We start from the raw sequence: 21,427 nt of genomic DNA, 5'->3' as shown, positions 1-21,427 counted from the left end.
GCCATAGACAGAATTACGTTTAAACATCCCAAAGTAGATTAGATGGCTAAAAACTACCTCCTTTATAAAATTGAATTCCGTATATGGCTATTGCATGTTTAGAAACCATCTATGATGCTTTATTAACACCATACAACATAGTTATTAAGCATCTATTACATATTTGTAAAACATTTATAAAACATTAATAAGCAGCACCTTAATATAAAGTGTTACAAAAGCATTTGACTTTTGCATTTGAAGTGCGATCAAGATTTATTTAAGACAGTGCGTGATTGACACTGGTAGTTGAATTGAGGGTTGTGTCGAGTTCATAGGGCTGCAGTGGCAAGGAGCCTTGCAACTGGCCAATCACACTAACAGAAGTAAAATGCATATTCATGACTGGTCAGTCGAAAAGCTTGAGCTGCAACCCTCTGAACTACATTGGTTTGATGTGCTTACAACTCACGCATCTAACTCTCCATCTTGTCAACCCGCTTAAACTCATCTTATTGCTGAATGTGATTTTATAATTAATATCAAACTTTATGTATGCTAGCACTCTTGTCTTCTCTGTATTTGGATAATGACATTGTTAAAATTCAAGTTTAACAAATTATGATTTAAAACTAAGTATAGTGTCTACAACAGATATTCTGACATTGCTACATTTCTTATTTTCTTTTATATTAAATATGTCTTGCAAATGTAGAACCTCAGGTGCTCAAAATTCTATAATAGTATCTTATTAAAAAAGAAACCTGTTAATAAATATTTGTATTTGAATAAACAACATATAATAATGTCCTTATGTCTTTTTTCTTCTGTTATAAAAACTTTAGTGGGTGGGGTGAGGTGCACGGCAAGTGTCTCTATGGTCTTTCATGGCTGGCTATGGCCCTGATGTTAGAATTTTGTATGTACAGTAAAGAACAAGGTTCTTAATAAGACCAGACTGCTTTATATTAACAGTATGCAGTGCAGTATTTTAGCAGTAATGTATGTTTAATTTAAATAAGTATATATGGTAAGAGATTAAAATAAACAACACTGTATTTTAACTGTATATTAATGAAAAAAAGCCACTGAAACATTTCTGTAACCCTAAATTTCAGAACCCATCTACCGAGTAAATGCCCCAAATTACTGTATCTTACCATATTTGACACTTTTTGAAAGCTGCTATAAGGATAGCAGCACCACAATTAAAAATATTCCTAGGTTTGGCAAAATGAAGGTCCCCTGGCAGGGTACGGTCACATTGTCTTAGTGTAATATCCATGTTAAATTCATGAATATATGTGTATTTAGACCGGGCTTGTTCATATAATTGTAAATGCCTTTTATTGTTTGAATTGTATGCATATAATACGTTTCATAACTGATTCATTCAATGTTGTTGTTTTTTTTGCTCAAGTCTTATAAATTAGATTTTGAAACTATGTTGATCAATAAATGTGGAAATATGAAGCTTAAATGGCAAATTAATAACAGAGACAAAAGTTCTAGCTCAATAACAGCGGATTATTAGAAGATAAAAATGGGTTGGTGGGAAGGAAGTTATGTCAGTATGTTACAATATTGAATTGAAGTCCCTCATGAAAGTAATAGCAGATGTATTCACCTGAAGGCTTGTATTAAAAACCCCAAACTAGTGTGTCTGCTTTTGGTACTGTTTTAATACAACAATTAACTACTGGTTTAACAAAGTAAAATATTTCTTTATTTCTACAATGCACACTTTGTTATTTTCTTTTTGATGTGTTACAATTGTTTCTTTATCAGGTGGTTTTGTATTCTGTGGTGTGTGAACACATTACTTTGAGAGATTAAGTCAATATTTCTCATGGAGTTGTTTCAGTATATTCTTGGCACTCAGAGGAAAGCTACTGTCAGTTCTCATTGCCTGTTTTTCACATACAGTACACAGTTATTACAAGCTGTGGAAGTAGTCACTGGTGAGAAAATTGAGCAAAAGGAAAAATCCATGTATAATTATCTAGTTGATTATGTTTGTCAATACATTGTGCCAGACATTCTGTCTGAGGAGCAACGGTAGGGTTCTCACCATCTCACAGCTCCACTGCCTTTCAGTGTATGTACAAAAACAAGCACCTAAGAGGCTGTTTATACTTAGTTTACAGTTTTATTTAGAAGTCACATAAGTTGATTATGCAGTATGCAGGTTAAAGATGACCTTTTTTATTATGTTTGTATTATTGTTTTTTGGCAGATGCCTTTATCCAAGGTGACTTGTAGGTGTTACAGCAACACTTAGGTGTTTAGCAGAAGAAAAGTAGGAGATCAGATTTAGAGAGGTCGATTTTGAGGTGGTGTGAATGTGTACAAATTGTGATAGCTGAGAAACATTCTGAGATGTGGGAGTCAAAGGAGGGAAAGGAGAGGAAGATCTGGGCCTCATCGGCATAAAGGTGGTAGGAGAAACTAAGAGAAAAGATGAGAGTACCCAGAAACTGAGTGTAGAGTGAGAACAAGAGGGGTCCCAGGACAGATCCTTGGGGTACATCTGTAGGGTATACTGAGTGGCCAAAAAAAAAAAAAAAAAGTCTGCAATGTATGTAATCAAGTGATGTGTCATGTGATATGCTAAGCCTATATAACAGTTGTGTACAAAGCAGACGGATCTGAAAGACCTCTCAACATGTGTGAGGATTGAGGACTGTACAACCTACTTGTCCCTCAAAGCAGTGGCTGAATTGATGAAAGTGTCAATGAAGGCATTCTCCGGGATGTTCCTAGAATGACAGTGTTGAAGAATATCACCACCAGAAAGCGTAACTCTGGTTGCAAGCTGTTCATGACTGCTGAAGCCTGCAACAAATTCTGCCACACTACAGAATACAAGCAATGCCCAATACACATAAACCTTAACCACTGAAAAAGACACATGATCCACTCAAACAATACACAGGGAACTCTAGCCTATCCACTATTATGACCAGTCCGTGTTTCTATTAGTGTTAACAAACCAATTATATCATTCTTTGTGAAAGTAGAAGGCATAGCTTGGGGGTTATATCATACAGACATTTGAATTGTTTTGCCGTTTATTTCTCAATGTATTGCCACAAGAATGCTTCAGGTATTAATATATTTATTTTACAAAAGTTATTAGTCTATTAGAAATTAACCAGTTTAAGAAATCAAATTTGAATGAAGCATTTCAAATGCAAAAAAAAAAAAATCTTATTCCATACATTCTTCAGTATGAAATTGGAGTCTGCAAAGCAGCACTCTGTATACCCTTACTAAAATATAAACCTTCTTGCAAACTGTAGTGGCAAGTTTTCCACAAGTTTGCGGCAAACTTATGGTGAATATTTGCAAAAAACTTGCCACATGGTCGTTTTTCAAATGCAAATTAGATGTTCTGGCAAACAGTTGTGACAATGTTGTGGCAAAGAGTTGTGGTGATCTTGTGGCAAATATTTATGGTGAAGTAATAGCAAATTTCTGGTGAACTATTGTGAATATTGGGAGAACTGCCATTGTGAATATTGTGATTTGCTTTTTTTGTAGAGTTGCAGTGGAAATATATGAAGCATTAAAAAACCTAACATGTATTTTTAAATATCTCTTTAAAAAAAAAAAAAAAAAAAAAAAATTATAAAAAAATATATATATAAAAAAATAATGTATACACACCAGCTTGGGATTAAAGTTTTGATAATTTAGCTCACATATTTAAACAGTGGAGCACAATAACATGTTAACAGTATCTTCATATATCTTAATGTCTTTACTTAAATATTCTTATAATGTTAAACAGTCTCATTACACATTTTAATCCTAGAGTAACAGCAAACATAGAAACTATTTTGTTATACTCTAGGGTGTCTATCAGCCTAATTAATTAAAGTAATTTGAATGTAAATATGTATCAAAAATTAAATAAATGAGTCACATTTTATGCCAGTGTATTGACGAGTCCTATTTTAATTGGTTCAATGGCAGATACTTCGATCCCACACCATCATTTGCCCCCTTTACTAACTTAAAAAAGCACTGAAAACTAACTGTAATACTTTATTCAATAGACAATCAGAATACATCACTGAATAGAATGCAACGTCAAGCCCAACCACTGTACGTCAGTTCCCATTCACTAAATATTAAATTTGAAATGGAAAAAAATTCTACATTGTCAACTAAGATAATAATTTGAAAATGATAAGGTATCACAACAAAATAACATTCACATGCTTGAAATAGCAGTAGAAAGATACAATTGAAGTGTCTTAATCAAATAATATGCCCAAGCACTTGCCGCAATGTCTCCCAAATTTTTAAAAACTTACGGCAAAAGTTGCCTGTAAGCCCACTGGTCACTGCCGCCAGTGTCCCTCAGCACCAGCATATCGTGATCTACATCCCATTCACAAACTTCCTCCACATCAGCTGGCACATTCTGTCCCAATTTAATTTTATTCTGTCTAATCTCATCCTGCGAGAAAATGAGTCATTATCATAATGTATTTTTGTTGCCCTTCTTTTTACTGTTCCCCTCCTGGCACTAAGCCATGAGAAAGACATACTGTATCATTGGTTAATGACGGGCAATCAAAGGGAGGGACACATGTTATACGGAGCTCAATATGACCGTGCTTCCAGGATTTTTCAATCACACTTTTTATTTTTTTTCCTGAATCGAGTGTCCAGCAATGCACCATAACAAAACTGCAAATCCTTTGCAACTATACATTTCAAGAACTGTGAAACTATATAGTCTATCAAATGTAAACATCTAACATTATATACATCCAGCTGTTCAATCATCATTGTGATCCAGAGTGCTCTCCATTGCCTGACAAATTTTGTTAATATATTTTTCTTTTTTCAAAGCTGCGTTGTTTGTATAGGTTGTAACAGCGGTTCGCAAACTACACTGCAGACCGAACAACTCATTTGACCACTATCTTTATTAACTCTGACCATGGGTAAATCTTCAGACAGTTTGCCTGAAAATCAATCTTTTTTTAACATTCCCTTCACAGACATCGCTATAGTGCTGTTGTAACACTAAGGTTGTATTTAATCCTCTAGTCTAATCTATGTATTAGTGGTGTGTGACTGAATTTAGTAAAAATTACCTGTTGTATTTTTTCATTATGAAAGTTTGTTTTTTAAATTTGAATTTTTTGGGTATTAAAACTAGTTTAGCTTTCTCTTGTATGCCTGATAATGTAGCTCACAAGAGGAGAAAGACTACTACAGTACACCTTCATTATCTGTTTTCCAGTTTAATTTCACATTTCATTTTCTAAAGGAAAATCATATGAAGGTAGTGTTGTTTACCAGTCTCTGGCATTTCATTAAGTGAAAGAGACAGATTGGGGCTGCTCAGCGAGTGTTATCAGTTTATTATTTATGTATTATTTAGAAAGCAGATTGACCTTCAAAGCTGAAAACTGAGCAAAAAATGGTCCTACTGTCAAGTTTATTAGAACGTGAGCAGCTAGCATCCACCAAGCACCATTGTGATCTGGCAGCAATTTAGATGGAAATAAGTGGAGTCAGTGACATTTCTTGAACTGTCTGTCTGTGTTTGAATAAGGTGATGTTTATTGGTTCCACAGTGTCTTATGGTTGGACAGCCAGATTCTGGTTCCGTACTGTATTGGGCTGAATTATAGTAAAGAACAGGTTTCGGATTCATTTTTCTAACACATTTGCTTCTTGTTCAATAAGATCAAAGGCAGTATCTTACCAAACTATTACACCGTTGTGATGTACAGTATATTCACTTCCAAGGTTCACCCTGTTACAAATTACAGTAATTTCCAATAAATTCTAAAATAAATCGCACAACATTTTTAAAGCTGGACTACAAAAGTCATATGTACTGAATTATTCTGAAATTCAGTAATGGTCTTATTAATTATTATACTTTATCTTGTAATCTGTTGGGGCATACAACCTGTTGATAACAGGAATGTGTGAACATAGGGCTGGGATTGAAATGGAAAGCGAAAAAAAAGTTTTAAATGTTTTTAAAAACTTCTTTCACAGGTGAAATGTTAATGCCAGCTCTTTAAATGTCTGTATTATTTTCAGAATTATATTTTTAAACAATAAAAGTGTAGGGCTTATGAATATACAATGCCAAAGAGCTACTAATTCACTCCAATTTAACAGGTAAAGATCCCGACAGAAAAAAGGGTATGTGCTGCAATTAACTAATACTTTTGGGATATGTCTGCCACAGGTCAGGTATTCACTTTATATCCAAGTTGCCAGTAGGCCCCTCTGTGGACTAACATCTTCAGTCCCGCCTCACCGAGTTAATAAATAGTCACTACACTGAGAATTCATTCTCTTTTGCTTCACACCATCAGGTAGGTAAGGTAGTTATAACTAACCTGTCTTGCACTATTGTATCTTTGTAAAAGAGCTCTCACTCTTACACCACTGGTGCTTGGTGCCTTCAGTGCCCTTGGTACCTTTTGGGGCATCGGTGCATTGACATCCTCTGTGCAACGATGCTTCGGCACCCACGGTGCTCTACGCTCACTGCCTCAGAGCATCAGTGCCTTCGGTGCACTTGACACCTCTGTGCTTTAGCTCCCTCGGTACTCCAGAGCCTCAGTGCCGTCTGTGCTTAATTGCTACCTGCATCAGGGCCCTCGGCGTATAGTTTTCTCTGAGCCTTGGTCCTTTGGCACCCTGGTTGCTCCAGAGTCTAGGTGCTTTGGTGCATATACATCCCCTGCCTCGATACCCTCAGTGCTTCAAAGCCTCAGTGCTTCGGTGCCTAGGGCTCAGACACCCCCGCTGCAAACACTCCGGGCAGCACCATGTCTAAGTTCCACCCTTGCACATCCTATGGAGGGATTCTTCCCCACAGGATAAGCGCCTAATGTGTTTTAAGTGCTTGGGGATACAGCATGCCTGTAGAAGAAAACCAAATTGGACTTGGCTTTGGTAAAATCTTATCTAAATCTTACCAGCAAAGACGGCAGTGAGTACAAACCTGGCACTGTATGAAAGAATCCTGGTAGCGGAGTCAGCTGAAAGCAGAAAGAATGATTCAGCAGGAGGAACAAGGGAGAGAGCAGAGGAAGTAAAGGTTGTTGAGGAAAGGGAGTTGGGATTGCGATGAAAAGAAAGAGAAGGGGCAGAAATAGAGGGTAGGGAGGATAAAAGAAATGAAAAGGAGAGAAAAATGTATCAGGGGAGAAGGGAGGTAATAGTAGGGGATGAGAGAGAGCAGTCTCTTGAGAAAATCAGGTCCAATTGGCAACCAGCAATTTGAATAGGTGAAGGGGAGAGTTGAAAAGAAAAATAATTAAGTAGAAAACCAGCAGGATGAGTTGAGTTAGATAGAGGAAAGGAAGCAATCAAGATCATCAAGGAAGTGAGTAGGAGGACGAGGGGTTGATTGAGAACTATGTGAAGCAGAAGACAGGGAGAGTGCAATTTAGTGGCATGAAATTCAAAAGTAGTGACCGAGAGGGCAGAGAGAGCAGAGGGAATTGAGAAGTTCCAGGATGGAGGAATTCCGTTCCCCCACCTTGTCCTGAGGAATGGGGAGAATGAGTGGACATAGAGAGAGGAGAGAGCAGCTGGGTTAACAGTGTTTTCAGGGGAGATCCTTGTTTCTGTAACAGCCAAGAGAGAGAGAGAGAGAGAGAGAGAGAGAGAGAGAGAGAGAGAGAGAGAGAGAGATGAGAGGTGTAAGCAGAGGTGTAACTAGAGATGAAATCAGCCTTGTTTATACACAGATATTTATACCACAAATATAGGTTTATGAACCTGGAAAGTACGTTCTAGTGGTACTAATAGATATGTTGAACGACAACATATTTGATCTTAAATAACATGAGCTGATGCATTAGGAGAAAATATCTCATCTCGACTTTCTGTGCTATTTCAAGCTTCGCTCTCACTGGTTATGATGTCACAGAAAGACTTTATGAAATATTTTCTCATAACGTACGTTAGCCCATATATCTAGTGATAACATAAGTGGGATAACATGCTTACCGGGATTACTTTCGAATGTGTCCTTGCTTACATTCCAATCCAGTGGTGTGCTACTGAAATTCAGGATGGAGCTGTGCTTCGGTAGTTCAAACAATACTGCCACCTGTATGTGTTTTATAACAACTTTAAAATGGGCCTAGGTGGAGAAAGACGGGCCATGCTCTTTACCTGGTGCAGAAAGATGGGCCAATGTAAAACTATGACATTCTTTTGAACAGATGAAACGTTCTCTTTGAGCCATTGCTTGTTCTCGAGACCATGGCATTGTACCACACTGCTTACAATTTATCCCCCTGTGTGCTCTGTTTCTGAATCGCCGCCAATACAGTGAAAGTTTTGACGGTGAGTGAGTGTGCCACTGACACTCTAAGGTTATAGGTTTTTGTTTTTCAACTATATGGAGTGTTGAAAAATGACATGGATTGCCATAAATGTAATTATTCTATGGTCATAACCCTAATCAAAATGTTAAGGTAGGGGTGTGTGTGTGTGTGTTTGTGTGTGTGTGTGTGTGTGTGTGTGTGTCTGTGTGTGTGTGTACGTACGTATGTTGGAATTATGTCTTCAAATGTCTGAAATAATTTCAGATTACTATTGCTGTTTTGATTTGTACTCCGTTAATTGAGAATGAGTTTAGTCGAGAAATGCCATTTAATATCTGCATTTGTCTTATCTGAACAGTCTGTAGACCCTTCATGTAGCCCCCATTCAGTTTTAACAAATATTTATTTTTATTTTTATTAGATTTTCAGGGTTAATTACAGGAAATTAAATTTAATTAACACTCGAACCGTCGAGATTTCAGACTACATACAACCGCTGCACCCATAAAGTGTGCGGCTCCATTTTAAAACAGCTTGGATATGAAAGTGAAAAACAAACAATCGGATACAACTTAATATTTTTACTTATGAACATCATACATAACATTTTCAGAGCAGAAACACCCAATTTACATTGAAAATTTAACGTTTTTCTTATTTTCTTTAAAAAAGAGCTCACATATATAAAAATTAAAAACTGCAATAAAATAAACTGTGTTAAACCAAGGGGTACAGTAAGGAATGGAAGGTATCTGAGAGCAACAAATGTACCCGAAATGGCCAATACACATAAGATGGTCGACGGGGAAATCTGCCTAGAAACAGGGCTCAGAATGAGGCTCAGGGGCGGGTTGGGAACACCTGCAGAGGGTGTGGCCAGTCCACATAAATAGGCCTTGTTTTGACAGAGAAAGAGTGAAGTAGGGAGAGACACCAGTGTGGTGTCTATGAGCAAGAGAAGGAATTCTGAACTATTTGACAACCTGTGTATGACCTGAACTGTTCTGACAAATTGTTCTGGCTGGACTACATGTTTTACCTGAGAACCTGTGGAGTGTACCGAACTTTAAATTGTTAAACGACCATCCCTCTGCCTGAACCTCAGAAGGCAATAAAAGTGAAGGTACAGTCCTGTTTAACCTTGAACTACTGTTGTATGTGGTTGGTGTGGTATCTCAAGCCGATTTTGTGTACAAGTTTGTCTTTGCAGACCTCACTTTGTCACAATATGTGTATATTAACAATGACCATTTTGAAGGTGGATTGCGGTATCAGCATCTAGGTACATTTAAATCCCATTCGTAATTTTTATATAGCAGCTTGATCGTGGTTGTGTGTGCCGTCATCTTTCTGTTGAGCAGCTCACCAGCTCTGAGAGTATCATGAGTGATTTTCATGACGTCGCAAAGTAGTGGAGCGAGTGCAAAGGTCTTTTGGGTATGATTTTCTTAGCTCAAAGTTGACGTTTTTGTGCTTTTAGGGCTACAGCTAGCGTCAGTGGTCGGCATAACTTTTGAGGCATGGTGTAATAAACATTTCATTGTGAAGTGATTTTGATGCAATGCAAAGCCGGTGCTGCGTTTGGATTTTGAAAGAGACATCTCAGGCTGGCTTCGGTTGGTGTCGGGAGTAGAAAAAAGCATGCGGGGCAATGTATTTGTGGCTTATGACACCATTTTGCAACCCAAGTACTTCTGCTGAACACAGGTATAATCAAGCCATCACCCCTGCTCAATCTACCATTGAGCATACATTTGGAATGTTAAAATGCCTTTCCATATGAACTGGATGTTGTATTGACTTTCCAGAGGAAACCAGTTTTTATGGAACACTGGGAGACACTCCAGTTGTCATTACTGCGAGACAGGCCCTGTGTTATCAAAATCAGGCCCAACATGTTTAAAAGCCACCGTACAGCTTTTAATCCAGCCCTTCCTCTTTTCTACCGAGCTCCCTCAGGAGCTGTGCACACCATTTGTGTGTGCCTCTATTATTCTTTGATATCCGTGCCATTACAGCTCAGATTCTGATCTACATCAACCATAGAATGACGCTGTGAATAAATGCTTACCCAACCACAATGTCATAACATCGTCTATAAAGCATTTTGTTCGAGCATGCCAGCTCGAAGTTAACCTTTTATGAGGTATATTTAGGGATTTTTTTGTATGTTTGTTGTTTTTCATTTGGGAATTAAAGAGCCTAAGCTTGTACTGGTGGGAATGGGGTCATGAATAAACATGGTACTTTCTAGAACAATACATTTAGCTATGTATTGGGGAGCCTTATTTTAAAGCTCTGGATCTAAACCTTGGTTACATACAGAATTTTAGAGGTTGCTGTGGTGGTTGTTGCACAGCCAGACATGCTTGAAGTCTTTTTCCGCATATCTAATCGCCATTGAAAACTGTACAAAACCATATGGAGTTTGTGAGAGCTTCTATTTGAGTTTAAAGTAAGATTAGCACCAGCTGTTTATAAAAAATTTAAAATAATTTTACAACGAGATTTTCCAGCACAGCATCATAGTTTTACCATGAAGGTGTTTTGCAAAAGATTGAGTTCTGTCTGATTTAGTTTATGTTATTTCAAATTAATTATTGTGCTGTAGGTATTTTCAACAATGTTTCTTCCAATATCACATACCAGGCTTCGGCACACAGTGTGATCACTACTGTAAAACATCACCTACAATATTCCAATAGTATTCTGAAAATTAACAAAGTTTATGTCATGTGAACACACTTTCCAGAAAACGCAAACACCATTCCCATGCACACGATTATTAAAGCAACTATATCTATATTTCAAGACAGAAAAAGAAAACTGCTGCAATAATGATTTAACACAGATTAGAGACTTAATACCTTGCCATGTTTCCATTTCAATGTATCTCCATAGATCAAAATGTGGGGAAGTTTGTTCTATACATACGTTACATATTAAACCCATGGTAGATTGACTCTTGCTTCCCAATTGGCTAATGCTGGGTCACATGACCAGCAAAATACAATTGTACTTTTTGTAATTATTACATCCCAAAAACTTATTTTGTTTTTATTGTAAAAAGATGAACAAAACAAGGTATATAGAGCAGCAATACACAATGAGAAAGCAAAGTTATAATAAATACTGTTTATCAGTTTTGCTTTGCAAGTTATGGAATAGCGTCTTGTGTGGAAGTAAAAAGCAGGCTAATGATGCACATAATGGAAACCGTTTAATGATTTTGGGCTTATATAATAATATGTAGTACAAAGGATGGTTTTCTATTTTGTGTTGTATTTACTTTTCCAGAACAAAGATTATAAATGAATATCAGCTTTCAGTCATTGATCAGTTTACATGGATCCATTTGTCTAGTTAAGGATAAAGTGATATTATTAATTTAAATAAAGCAGTAGTATTTGATCAAAAGTAAATTTTTACTACATTAGTATAACTATACATAGTTGTTCACAGAGATATTGCCTGCAATGTTGGAGCAGCAAATTCCAGCATGGTAAAAATGCACAGAGAATTTACACAGTACAGTATATAAGGTATAGTAGTTTATATGAGGAAAAGGATGAGCTATTGAAAGGTGTGGACAGTTTGCATACGCTGGGGAATTAGAACAATAGAGATGTATAGGATAATAATCTGTTGAATACAGCAAAGTCTAAAGTACCTGATAATTACTTATGGGTTGGGGTCTACTTAAATTAGGGTACATTTACATATTTTTCATTGGTAGACAGTATTTCAAACACCATAAAGCCTAAAAATAGTGGTGCTTGCTTCCTTACTAAAACAGAGCGCTGTCATTTTTTAAAGGCAAGCATGCACCATCCCTCTGCAGTTGACTTGCCCATACATGAGACTGCATGTTCTGCATCCACTGAATTGGTTGGAAGTTAAGGCAAAGCTTTGCTCAGTTATACAGATGTGGAAATCGACTATAAACAGCCCCAAAACTCGGTTACCTAAGGGCATCTCGCATACTTTATGAAGGCAATATATGTAGCACATTTGTTTTCATGTTATTTATCCCATCAAATTAATAATTTTATTAGTACAGAGTCAAAACAAAGAAAACGTGGCTATTGGGGTCTAAAATTCCAACTGTGAAAAAGTATGGTTGAAGCGAGGTGGCTGTGCTAGATTGTTGTAGTGCTGATTTAACTTGCCAACAGGAATACTTTTTGTCTGGGCTGACTTTCCAGTTTGGTTTATGAAAGCTGTTTATTTTATGTTCTGTTCAGCAGCCTCTGTAGTAGCCTTTTGTTTAATGTGTGATTCTTTTGTGTAATGTGTGATATGCAAAACAATTACCTCCATCTGCACCTCCATCTGCATGTACAGTTTCTTTGGGAAATAACTTGACACGATCAATTACCGAAATATACTTTGCTTTTTTTGCTTTGTTGTCCATTTCTAGTATTTTATCTCCAAGGCTGAAAACTAGATTGTAGCAACCTAAATCAAAACAATGAAGCACTGACTTTGACCCACCAGCTACTGCACAGTACAGGTTACAGAAAAGACAATACAGACGCACTGACAGGCTGATTAAAACTTCGTTTTCATTTGAATAGTAAACAAGAACGTTAGCCGCTTTGGTGAATTTTTTTGTAAATGTTATTTGTGGATGTTTTTTGCTTGTTTTTTGCTTATGTGCAATTCACACAGGACTGGGATGGAATAAAAAAGGGTTATCTACAGAAGGAAGATACGTAGTTTGCGTCGCTTGTGTTGTGCAGTAGTTCATTTAAACAAGGTTTCTTTTTTTTTGTTTCCTCTCTGTACTTGTTCGGTATGCATTGGCCCAGTGGTGGCAGCAGGATTTAATTCCTGGCTGGGCCCCAAATTTTCATGGATGGGTCATTTATGACTTAATGACGTAAACGTAATGACGTGTTTACCAATATGCGTACTGAGGACACTCAGTCTACTGTCAGAAATAGCACCATATTCTCAGATTGTCAACATTTTGACAGTTGGACATCTGATTTACTATCAACAGACATAGCAGCACAAATTCTATAACGTTAGCGAGCTACAAGTCACAAAGAAAATGACAAAAAAGCTGACTAAAGCTCTCAAACATGTATTCAACTTTCCAAAGTGAGCTTAAATTTAAAAAGCTCTCATACAGTGACTAAAAGTGAATGTCAATACTTCCCTTTGAGCTTTACAAAAGTGTCAGTTATATGGGAACAAAAATAAAACAGGAATAGAGGCATGAGTTGAGCATAACATACACAGTCAACTGAATTCAAATTGATAAAATTAAATGTAGCGTATTTGATTGTCGGTTTGTTTTCTTTTTACCAAATGTGTCAGGACATAGCTAATGCATAAGACACAAATATAGCTCCAGTTTACTGCAAAGTTGGCTAAACGTATCCAGGGCGACTTACAATTGATATCACATTATTTATTACATACAATTACCCATTTATACAGTATAAATAACTAAACAGCAGCTGCACAAGCTGGTGCTTGCGTGCCTTGCAATGAAAGAAAACTTCCTAAATGTTTGCTGCCGACGCGTTTAATTTCGATACTATACTATCGAAGACGCAAGATCTCATATCTCAGCCATCCAATTACCAATTGTTTTTTCATAACCATGACAACGGTACAGAGGTGGGTGGGACGGATATATTTATTGAACCACGAGGATGAGCTAGACTCACCACAGCAGGTTACAGTCTGATACGGTTTGGGATGAAACGTTTTTAATTGTCAATCACTCCATAAATGGGTGGGCCCAGGCCCCTCAGGCCCAAGCGTGGCACCGCCATCTGCACTGACCCCTAAAAGAGGTGAATTTCGTGGTGACCCCTCAATTTCACGATTTCCACGAAATCGAGATTTATGTAGACCCTACTTATGGGACAATAAATACACCTGGTCCACAAATGCAATCATTAATACTTATTGGCTTTATTTAAGTCAAGTGGGTATATGTTTGTGGGTCAGTCTGTCTGTCTGTCACACTCTACTTGTTATACAGATATTTAAACAACTATGAGACCCTCCACTGGTCACTGTAATGTTATTCCTATTTCTTTTAATCTGTAACTTTATATAGCGGAGCAAGCAATTGGTCCCTTTTGAAGAGCTTACTATTGGGATTATTTATTCCATTTTATCCTTAACACTAATGTGATCTTTTTTTATCTTCTACTACCTATAGCTTTAATAGCCTACTTGATTCAACAAACAATAGTTTCTTTAATTCTTTTTTTTTTTTTTTTAGCAACGTACAGAAATGAGTCCTGCTAGCAGTGTCCATTCCCTCCATGTGAGCCCAGACCCTGAAAAGGCACCGCTGTCTGAGGTACATTTTAATTTAAAGGTGTTTTTACTTTGAACGTTTCTTGCCAACTGTCTTACATTTTTTGTGTGTTGGAAGCCCAAGTAAAACACACTGCTAGGAATAAAGCTAAAAACACAGAGTGAAAGAGAGCTCTTTTATCACACATTTAATTCTTTGAGTTTATCACAATCAATATAATCAGCCTTCGCTCTGTGGTGTGGTGTGTCTGCACCATACAACATTAATATAAATATCCTTTATTCCTGTTGAAATGTTTCATAGTTTTCTCTAGTGGTGGTGTATCCATCACTTTAACCTTTAAACTGCTATTGTGCAATTTCTGTCCTTTGAATATAATGATTTCCATTACATGAAAGTAGATGTTACAAATTTTAAAACTTCATGCTGATGCCAAGATAAGCACCAACTAAGATGTAGCTTTACAGTAAACTAATGTGATCCATCTGATCTCCATCCATTTGCGTTTCTTTCCATTTGATGTTGTTGATATCCTTCTGCCCGGTATTGATGGTTGAAGTGTAATGCTAACTCCAGGGATCAGCTTATTTTGCCTCCCCAGTGCATCAGCACATACAATTGTGGTGGTCTCCCCAGCGCATCAGCATGACAAGCGTCTGGATTGAGCTAAGTAGGGTACATCTCTGGGGTCTTTAAATAGGCACCTTCCATCCTCTGTATTTCGTCGACTTGTCCACGACACCTCAAGAGGGCTCGACAGTGATTCTGGTGTCCCAGCATCACTCCTGTCCGTCCCCCACTCAACCCAGCTTACTTACCTGTGCATCAGTGTTGTTTTCTTTCTATTGTGCTTGAGATTCCCAGCCAGAATCTTTCTGTCTCAACCACAGCCAGTTGCTGCGCCTTTCTGCTGCTTCAGATAAGTTCTTCACTGTGCGATGCAACTCTTGATGCCACAAATCCTCCACAACCCACCTTCACTGTTTAAACCCGGACTCTCCATCCTTGCTGTTCCGCTTCAGCAGCTAGTTGAGCACACCAAAGTTACGCCTCATCCACAGCATCCTCCCATGGCATTGTTAACTCTAATAGATGAACAAGGCATGCTGATTCAGACCACAAGACAATATCAGGTCGAAGGTTAGTGGTGGCAATCTCAGGTGGAAAAATAAGCCGTTGACCAACATCTGCCAGCATTTTCCAGTCTCTAGCAGCTTCCACTTGTCCTGGACGAGGCTTGATTTTGACACCTTTTCTTGGTGGTTGCTCTCCTGAACAGAGGAATATTGTCTTTTGTATGTAATGCTTTGATGGAAATGGTGGCATCTTATTGGTCAGGTTACACTTGTCTTCCAATGCTAAGGCCAAACATCACAGCACCTGGTCATGGCACCAAGAAAACCGTCCTTGGCTAAGACCCACCTTACATCCTGTCAAAATGTGTCTTAATGTTGCAGGTGATGAACACAAAGGACATGAGGGATCCTCACCCACCCAGAGGTTTAGGTTCTGTGGTGATGGGAGAACATCATATGTTGATCTGATGAGGAAATTGATCCTGCTCTGTTCCATTGTCCATAGGTCTTACCAGCCAATCTTGCTTTGTTCCACACTCTCCCATCTCATCCATTCTCCCTGCTTGGCCTGGGAAACAACCTTTAAACACCTCATCCTCTAAAGCCTGCTTTTGCACCTCGTTGACTACCAGCTTCCTCCGTTGAGCTGGGGTTGCCTTGTGCCATGTAGGAGGAGCTGAACTGAGACCAAGCCTGCCTCTTCCATACTAAATTTGCCCCATAATATCACTGATTTGAAGGGCAGCCTTAACATCTTCCACGGCTTTCTTTGCCGCCCACTTTCTTCCAGTTTTCAACACAGGTGCTGCCCCCCTTACGCATTTGTCCTGTGAATCTAATAATGTCATTTCCAACTGGACTTTGGCGCCTTAAACTCCTCAGTTAGAGCAGAGACTGGTAGCTGCAGTATTCCTTTATCATAAAGTCCCACTCTGCTGAGGCAGCGTGGAAGTCCCAACCATTTCCTGACATATTAACTGATTAAAGCTTCTAGCTTCTCATTTGTTGTCAAGGAAACCTCGTACACAGTCAGAGGCCACAGCAGTCTTGGCAATAGACCAAACTGAAAGCACCAGAGTTTCAGTTTGCCTGGTAATGCGATGCTGTCTATGCTTCAACCCTTCCAGTGCTTGTTGTCTAACTTCTCCCACACGAACTGTGTCCTTTAGATTCCCGTCGTACCATCTCCCTAGACTTTTCACTGGCTTCTCGGACACTGTTGGTATTGCCTCACCATTAATGTAAAACCCTTTATCTACTACTTTACCTTTAATTATAGAGATGCTCCTTGATTTAGTGGGCTTGAATTGCATTCATGCCCATTTGATGTTAATGGTTAATTTGCCCAATAATCGATTTGTGCAGGCTACTGTTGTAGTCATTGTTGTCATGTCATCCATTTATGCTTAAATTGGTGGTAGTCACATTTCAGAAGCCAAGTGCTCTCCTTCCACTACCCATTTAATTTTAGATCACTGATAAAATTTATTTACAGTATAGGAATTCTGAAAACAGAATTTCAAAAGATCTAAAATTATGGGTTTGAAATGTACAGTATTGTAGTGTACCCCGACCCTCTGTGTATTTGTGTTATATGTTGCGTGTTGTGTGTTAATGATGGTGTATAGTTATTGGTGCATGGGATATAAATGGGTCTGTGTAGCACATGTGATTTAAAATATATAGTTGTATTTAGGCACGAGGATTACACTTCACTTCACGTATTTAATAGTATGTGAGCACAGGATTGCACAAATTAGTTCACATGCTGGAATTCAAGTGAATAATTAATTAGTAATTGAATCCAGGCACAACAGTATATATAGATGCATGTTTCACTCACTGGGTTGTGTGTTCGGTAAGTGGCGAAGGAGAGTAAAACAAAGTAAAAAAAAAGTAAAGTAAGTAGAACAAGTGTTTTGACTCACCGTGTTTGTTTGTCTGTTAGTCCACTGTTTAAGTGTTAGTCCGTTTTGTTTGTCTGTTTATTTTGGCCTCATCTTTTATTTGTTTCAATAAATGCACTGAGCGCCACAGCGTCTCAGTTTTCACCTGTCAGTACTGTCTGCTTATGTACTCCTTTCTGGCCTGATGTCACCCTGCAGCCAGCCTGTTCACACGTATGCAAGAAGAAGCTGCCTATTTTGTTTACCAATAATCAAATATTTGTTTACTGCAATGTGTCTTAATGGACATACCGGTATTGGTATGCAGTTTTACATGTAATAGTCTGTATCCAGCTAACTCTCTTTTAAATTGCTGATCAGTTTTCTTTCTTCCCACAAAGACCCATAAGCTCTGTGATTTATGTGTCTTACATAACCAACAGTCCTTGATGTTGTCTGAATGAGCCTTATCACTGATTGTCTTTTTGGTTGATTCATAGTTGTCAAACTACATATTTGAATATCAAATGCTGTGATGTGACTTATCACCCCAGTATTTTATGCTGACCCAGTATGCTTGCATTTACAACCCAGGTAGGGACTTTGCTGGACTATTTCATAACTTCTTTTGTAATACATAAAAGCAAACTGAAGCATTCAAAAATATCTTTATGGTTTGTATTTTCTTTTTCTTAAACTGCAGCCTAGTTTCCTGAGAAAAAAAAAAAAAAAAACTATTTGACCTGTCTTAAAAATAGTGCACAGAAGGCAATCTTTAAGGACAAACATACCTATCAGCAAATTCTTAGGGAGCAACTCTGAGGACAAAAATGGTTGTTGGCAGTATTTGAAAGGTTACCTTGATGAAATATACTTGTTGTTTAGGCTCATTTCTTAGAAGTGGGTATCTTAAATAAGTGAGCCACATTTATTTTCACGGGTAGGATCCTTTTGAATAAGTACAGGTATTTAACATGCTTTACTATTAAGAATTTGTGTGCTCATTGTGCAATATCACGCAGTGATAGCTTTCTCTTATTGCTTTGCTGTTTAATGTCTTCTGTTTGTGAAGCATCTTTGGCAGATGATGGGACTAAACCCAATTTGTTAACTATGCTCCTCAGAGATTTTGCCAGCAGTTCAATTAAATTATTTAGGTATTGAGAAAAATGAAAGCATTTGCAAAGCAATATGAACATATGTTTTACTTTAAGTCACTGAACATTTCCCCACAAATTGTAATTTAGCATTAAGGGAATCTACAATCTCCCAAAGTACCAGTGATTTTAACAAAGTATTCAATTAAAAGTCAACTGCTGTAATAAAATAAAAAATTAGAATTTTATAAATGAGTGTGTTTTCTTTATAACAATATATTGTGTTGTCATTAATTGTTCTTTCATACACTGTAAGACACCTAAGATCTTTGACTGTTTATCAGTGAATATTATGGAATACAGAGGTTTGTACGTAAACCAAGCTTGTACACATGTAATTCAGTAATTGTGCAACAGTTTATTCACATTGGATGATCAGTTCTTCTCTTATCTTGACAATGTGACAATGACCTGTAAGACAAAGTTTACTGTGCTTATATATGATCTAGTTACATGTGCGATAATGACCTAAAGCAATTTGTGAGGTACAAAGTGTGAAGAATGAGAGGACAAGGAACAAAAGCATCACTTTAGTATAATGTGTGGCTGCAGATAAAAATGGTTGGCCTCGATCTTGAGAAGCTAATGAAATCTATAAGTTTGCCTATCTGACTTACATGCAGCCAGCGCTGTGATTTTTTTTTTTTCAGGGCATCTGTAGCAGTAATGGAGACGAGCCTAAAATAGGAAGCAATGCATCTGACATTGTGTTAGATGACAAGGGATTGGAGCGTGTGGCCTGCTGTTCTAGAAAATCTGTTTTAAAAATAAGCTAGAATCCAACTGAGAATCCACATCACTTCTTGTCCTACTTTGAGCGAGTGCAGAAACTTTTTTTGAACATTTGTTATCCTTGCCACCTTAGCTTGCCTTTTATAATCAGTGCCTGTGGACAGTAATTCCCACAGTGAGGTATGTCACCAGCATGGGTAATAAGAGTGAACGATCCTCAGTGCGCCTTGGATACAGCAGGTAGGAGTGTACTATTGGTTATCTCATTTATTCTCCACTTCTTGTCAGCCCTTTGCTCTGTAATTCTATTTATATAGCGACCAGGATACTGGCTATATTTAACATCTTTGGAATTGCTATAGGCCAGCAAAACAGACAGGAGTAAAAAAAAATGTTAGGGTACTCTTCAAAGACAACCACCAACGAGATTATGTATGGGATATGCCTGCCTGGGTAGGTATCGCTGAGCTCTCTATATCAGAGTTGCCGGTAGGCCCCTTCCTGGGATGACACACTCGGTCCCGCCCACTGAGGGATTAAGACCGTCATACTGAGGAAGGCATTTCTCTTTTTCCATTGAACCCGCGAGGGCGACCGATGCGACCTCGCTGTAGGTGGTTGTCTTCTCTTTCAGGGAACCAGGGTTACGTGAGTAACCTAACGTTCACTTTCAATTTGAAGATGACCACCAACGACATTATGTATGGGATAATATATACCAGGTCCGTCATGAGGGAGAAGGAATGGCAGCATATGAGGGATGCATCAGAACCGCATAACCCCAGGGTTAGTGGTGTAAGCTTACACTCTCAAGGACCCTCGTGTCTAACGAAGGCAGGGCAGGATCTACCACATTAAGGTGGTAGAACCTGGAGAAAGTATGCGGTGTAGCCCAGCTAATTGCAATACAAATATATGACAGTGAGGCCCCTCTGAAGAGGGCCCAAGATGTAGCCAACCCTCTGATGGAGTGTGCGGCCACCCTCCCAAGTGGGGGCAAGCCAGCACCATCATACGCAGTCAGATTGTGTGCACAGTTTAGTGTGACAGACACTGCTTTGAGAGGGTCAGTCTCAGGGTCCATGTCCCGTGACAGACAAAGAGTTGGTATGACTGACGCAGATCTCTAGTGGAATCTGCCCTAGTGTTCTGCTATATATCCACAACCACGTCTGTTAGCCATAGGGCTAACCAACAGTCCCTTTCAGGGGCCAGACCCATGGCTGGAACTTCCCCGGTTCCAGGTGCCAAAGCATGCCTCTCGTCTGTCTGAGGAGATCCATGAGAAGCAGGATCTCCCAGGGGTAGCCTTGTAAGAGCTGGCACAGGTCAAGAATCTGATTCTTCTGGACCACCTAGGGGCCACCAGAAGAACCGGGGCCTTCTCTTACAGGACCTTTTCGAGAAAGACGGCCACTCCGTTCTGAAGTACCGAGACCTGGAGAGGGTCTGTCATGAAAGTATTCGTGATTCCTCGAAAGGAGGTCCCAAGCGGAACAGGAGAGCTTAACAGTTGTGCACGGTGGCGGGTACCCAGGTGTCTGAGGTGTAAGCGCGCTAATAATGCAGCTGGTGTGCCAAGAAGGGGATCTGAAGCCTGAAGTGTCTACCGTAACCACGCGGTCACACACCTGGTCAGCATAGACCAATGAGACACAAGGGCTGAAGCCGCAGTGGGTGAGTTGAAGCAGACAGCAAAAAATCACGGTAGAAATAGATAGATAGGAGAGAGCATGACTCACTGAGGTGGACGGGTCTACGCAGCCGGTGAGGTCTACTCGACAGTGGGGATGCGGCAAGGCCTAGCCCTGTGGAGGAACTGTGCTCTCCCAAGAAGGTATAGACAACTGCTTATGAACATGACTGCACAGGCAGTTTCTCACACACGACAGACAGATAAGAAAGAGCAGCCTACCAAATAAGCAAGGCGGCCGCTGTCAGTGAGCTACAGACCTCTGAAGGACTTTTACTAGGTGAGCCA

At 38.8% G+C, this 21,427-nt stretch overlaps 1 protein-coding gene across 1 annotated transcript in view; it reads left to right on the top strand.

The window, feature by feature from the left end:
- LOC121321320 (serine-rich coiled-coil domain-containing protein 1-like) overlaps positions 1–20,956 on the top strand; it is a 244,462-nt gene extending 223,506 nt beyond the window's left edge. The window contains exons 7-8 of the mRNA XM_041260247.1: positions 14,557–14,637; positions 20,840–20,956. Coding sequence (XP_041116181.1) covers positions 14,557–14,637; positions 20,840–20,956 — 198 coding nt within the window. The remainder of the gene's footprint in view (positions 1–14,556; positions 14,638–20,839) is intronic.
- The last annotated feature ends 471 nt before the right edge of the window (positions 20,957–21,427 follow it).

Source organism: Polyodon spathula, chromosome 1 (genome assembly GCF_017654505.1).
Source record: "Polyodon spathula isolate WHYD16114869_AA chromosome 1, ASM1765450v1, whole genome shotgun sequence".
NCBI classification, from domain to species: domain Eukaryota; kingdom Metazoa; phylum Chordata; class Actinopteri; order Acipenseriformes; family Polyodontidae; genus Polyodon; species Polyodon spathula.
Note: the sequence above shows the minus strand (reverse complement) of the source record. Positions and strands in the feature narration are given on the sequence as shown.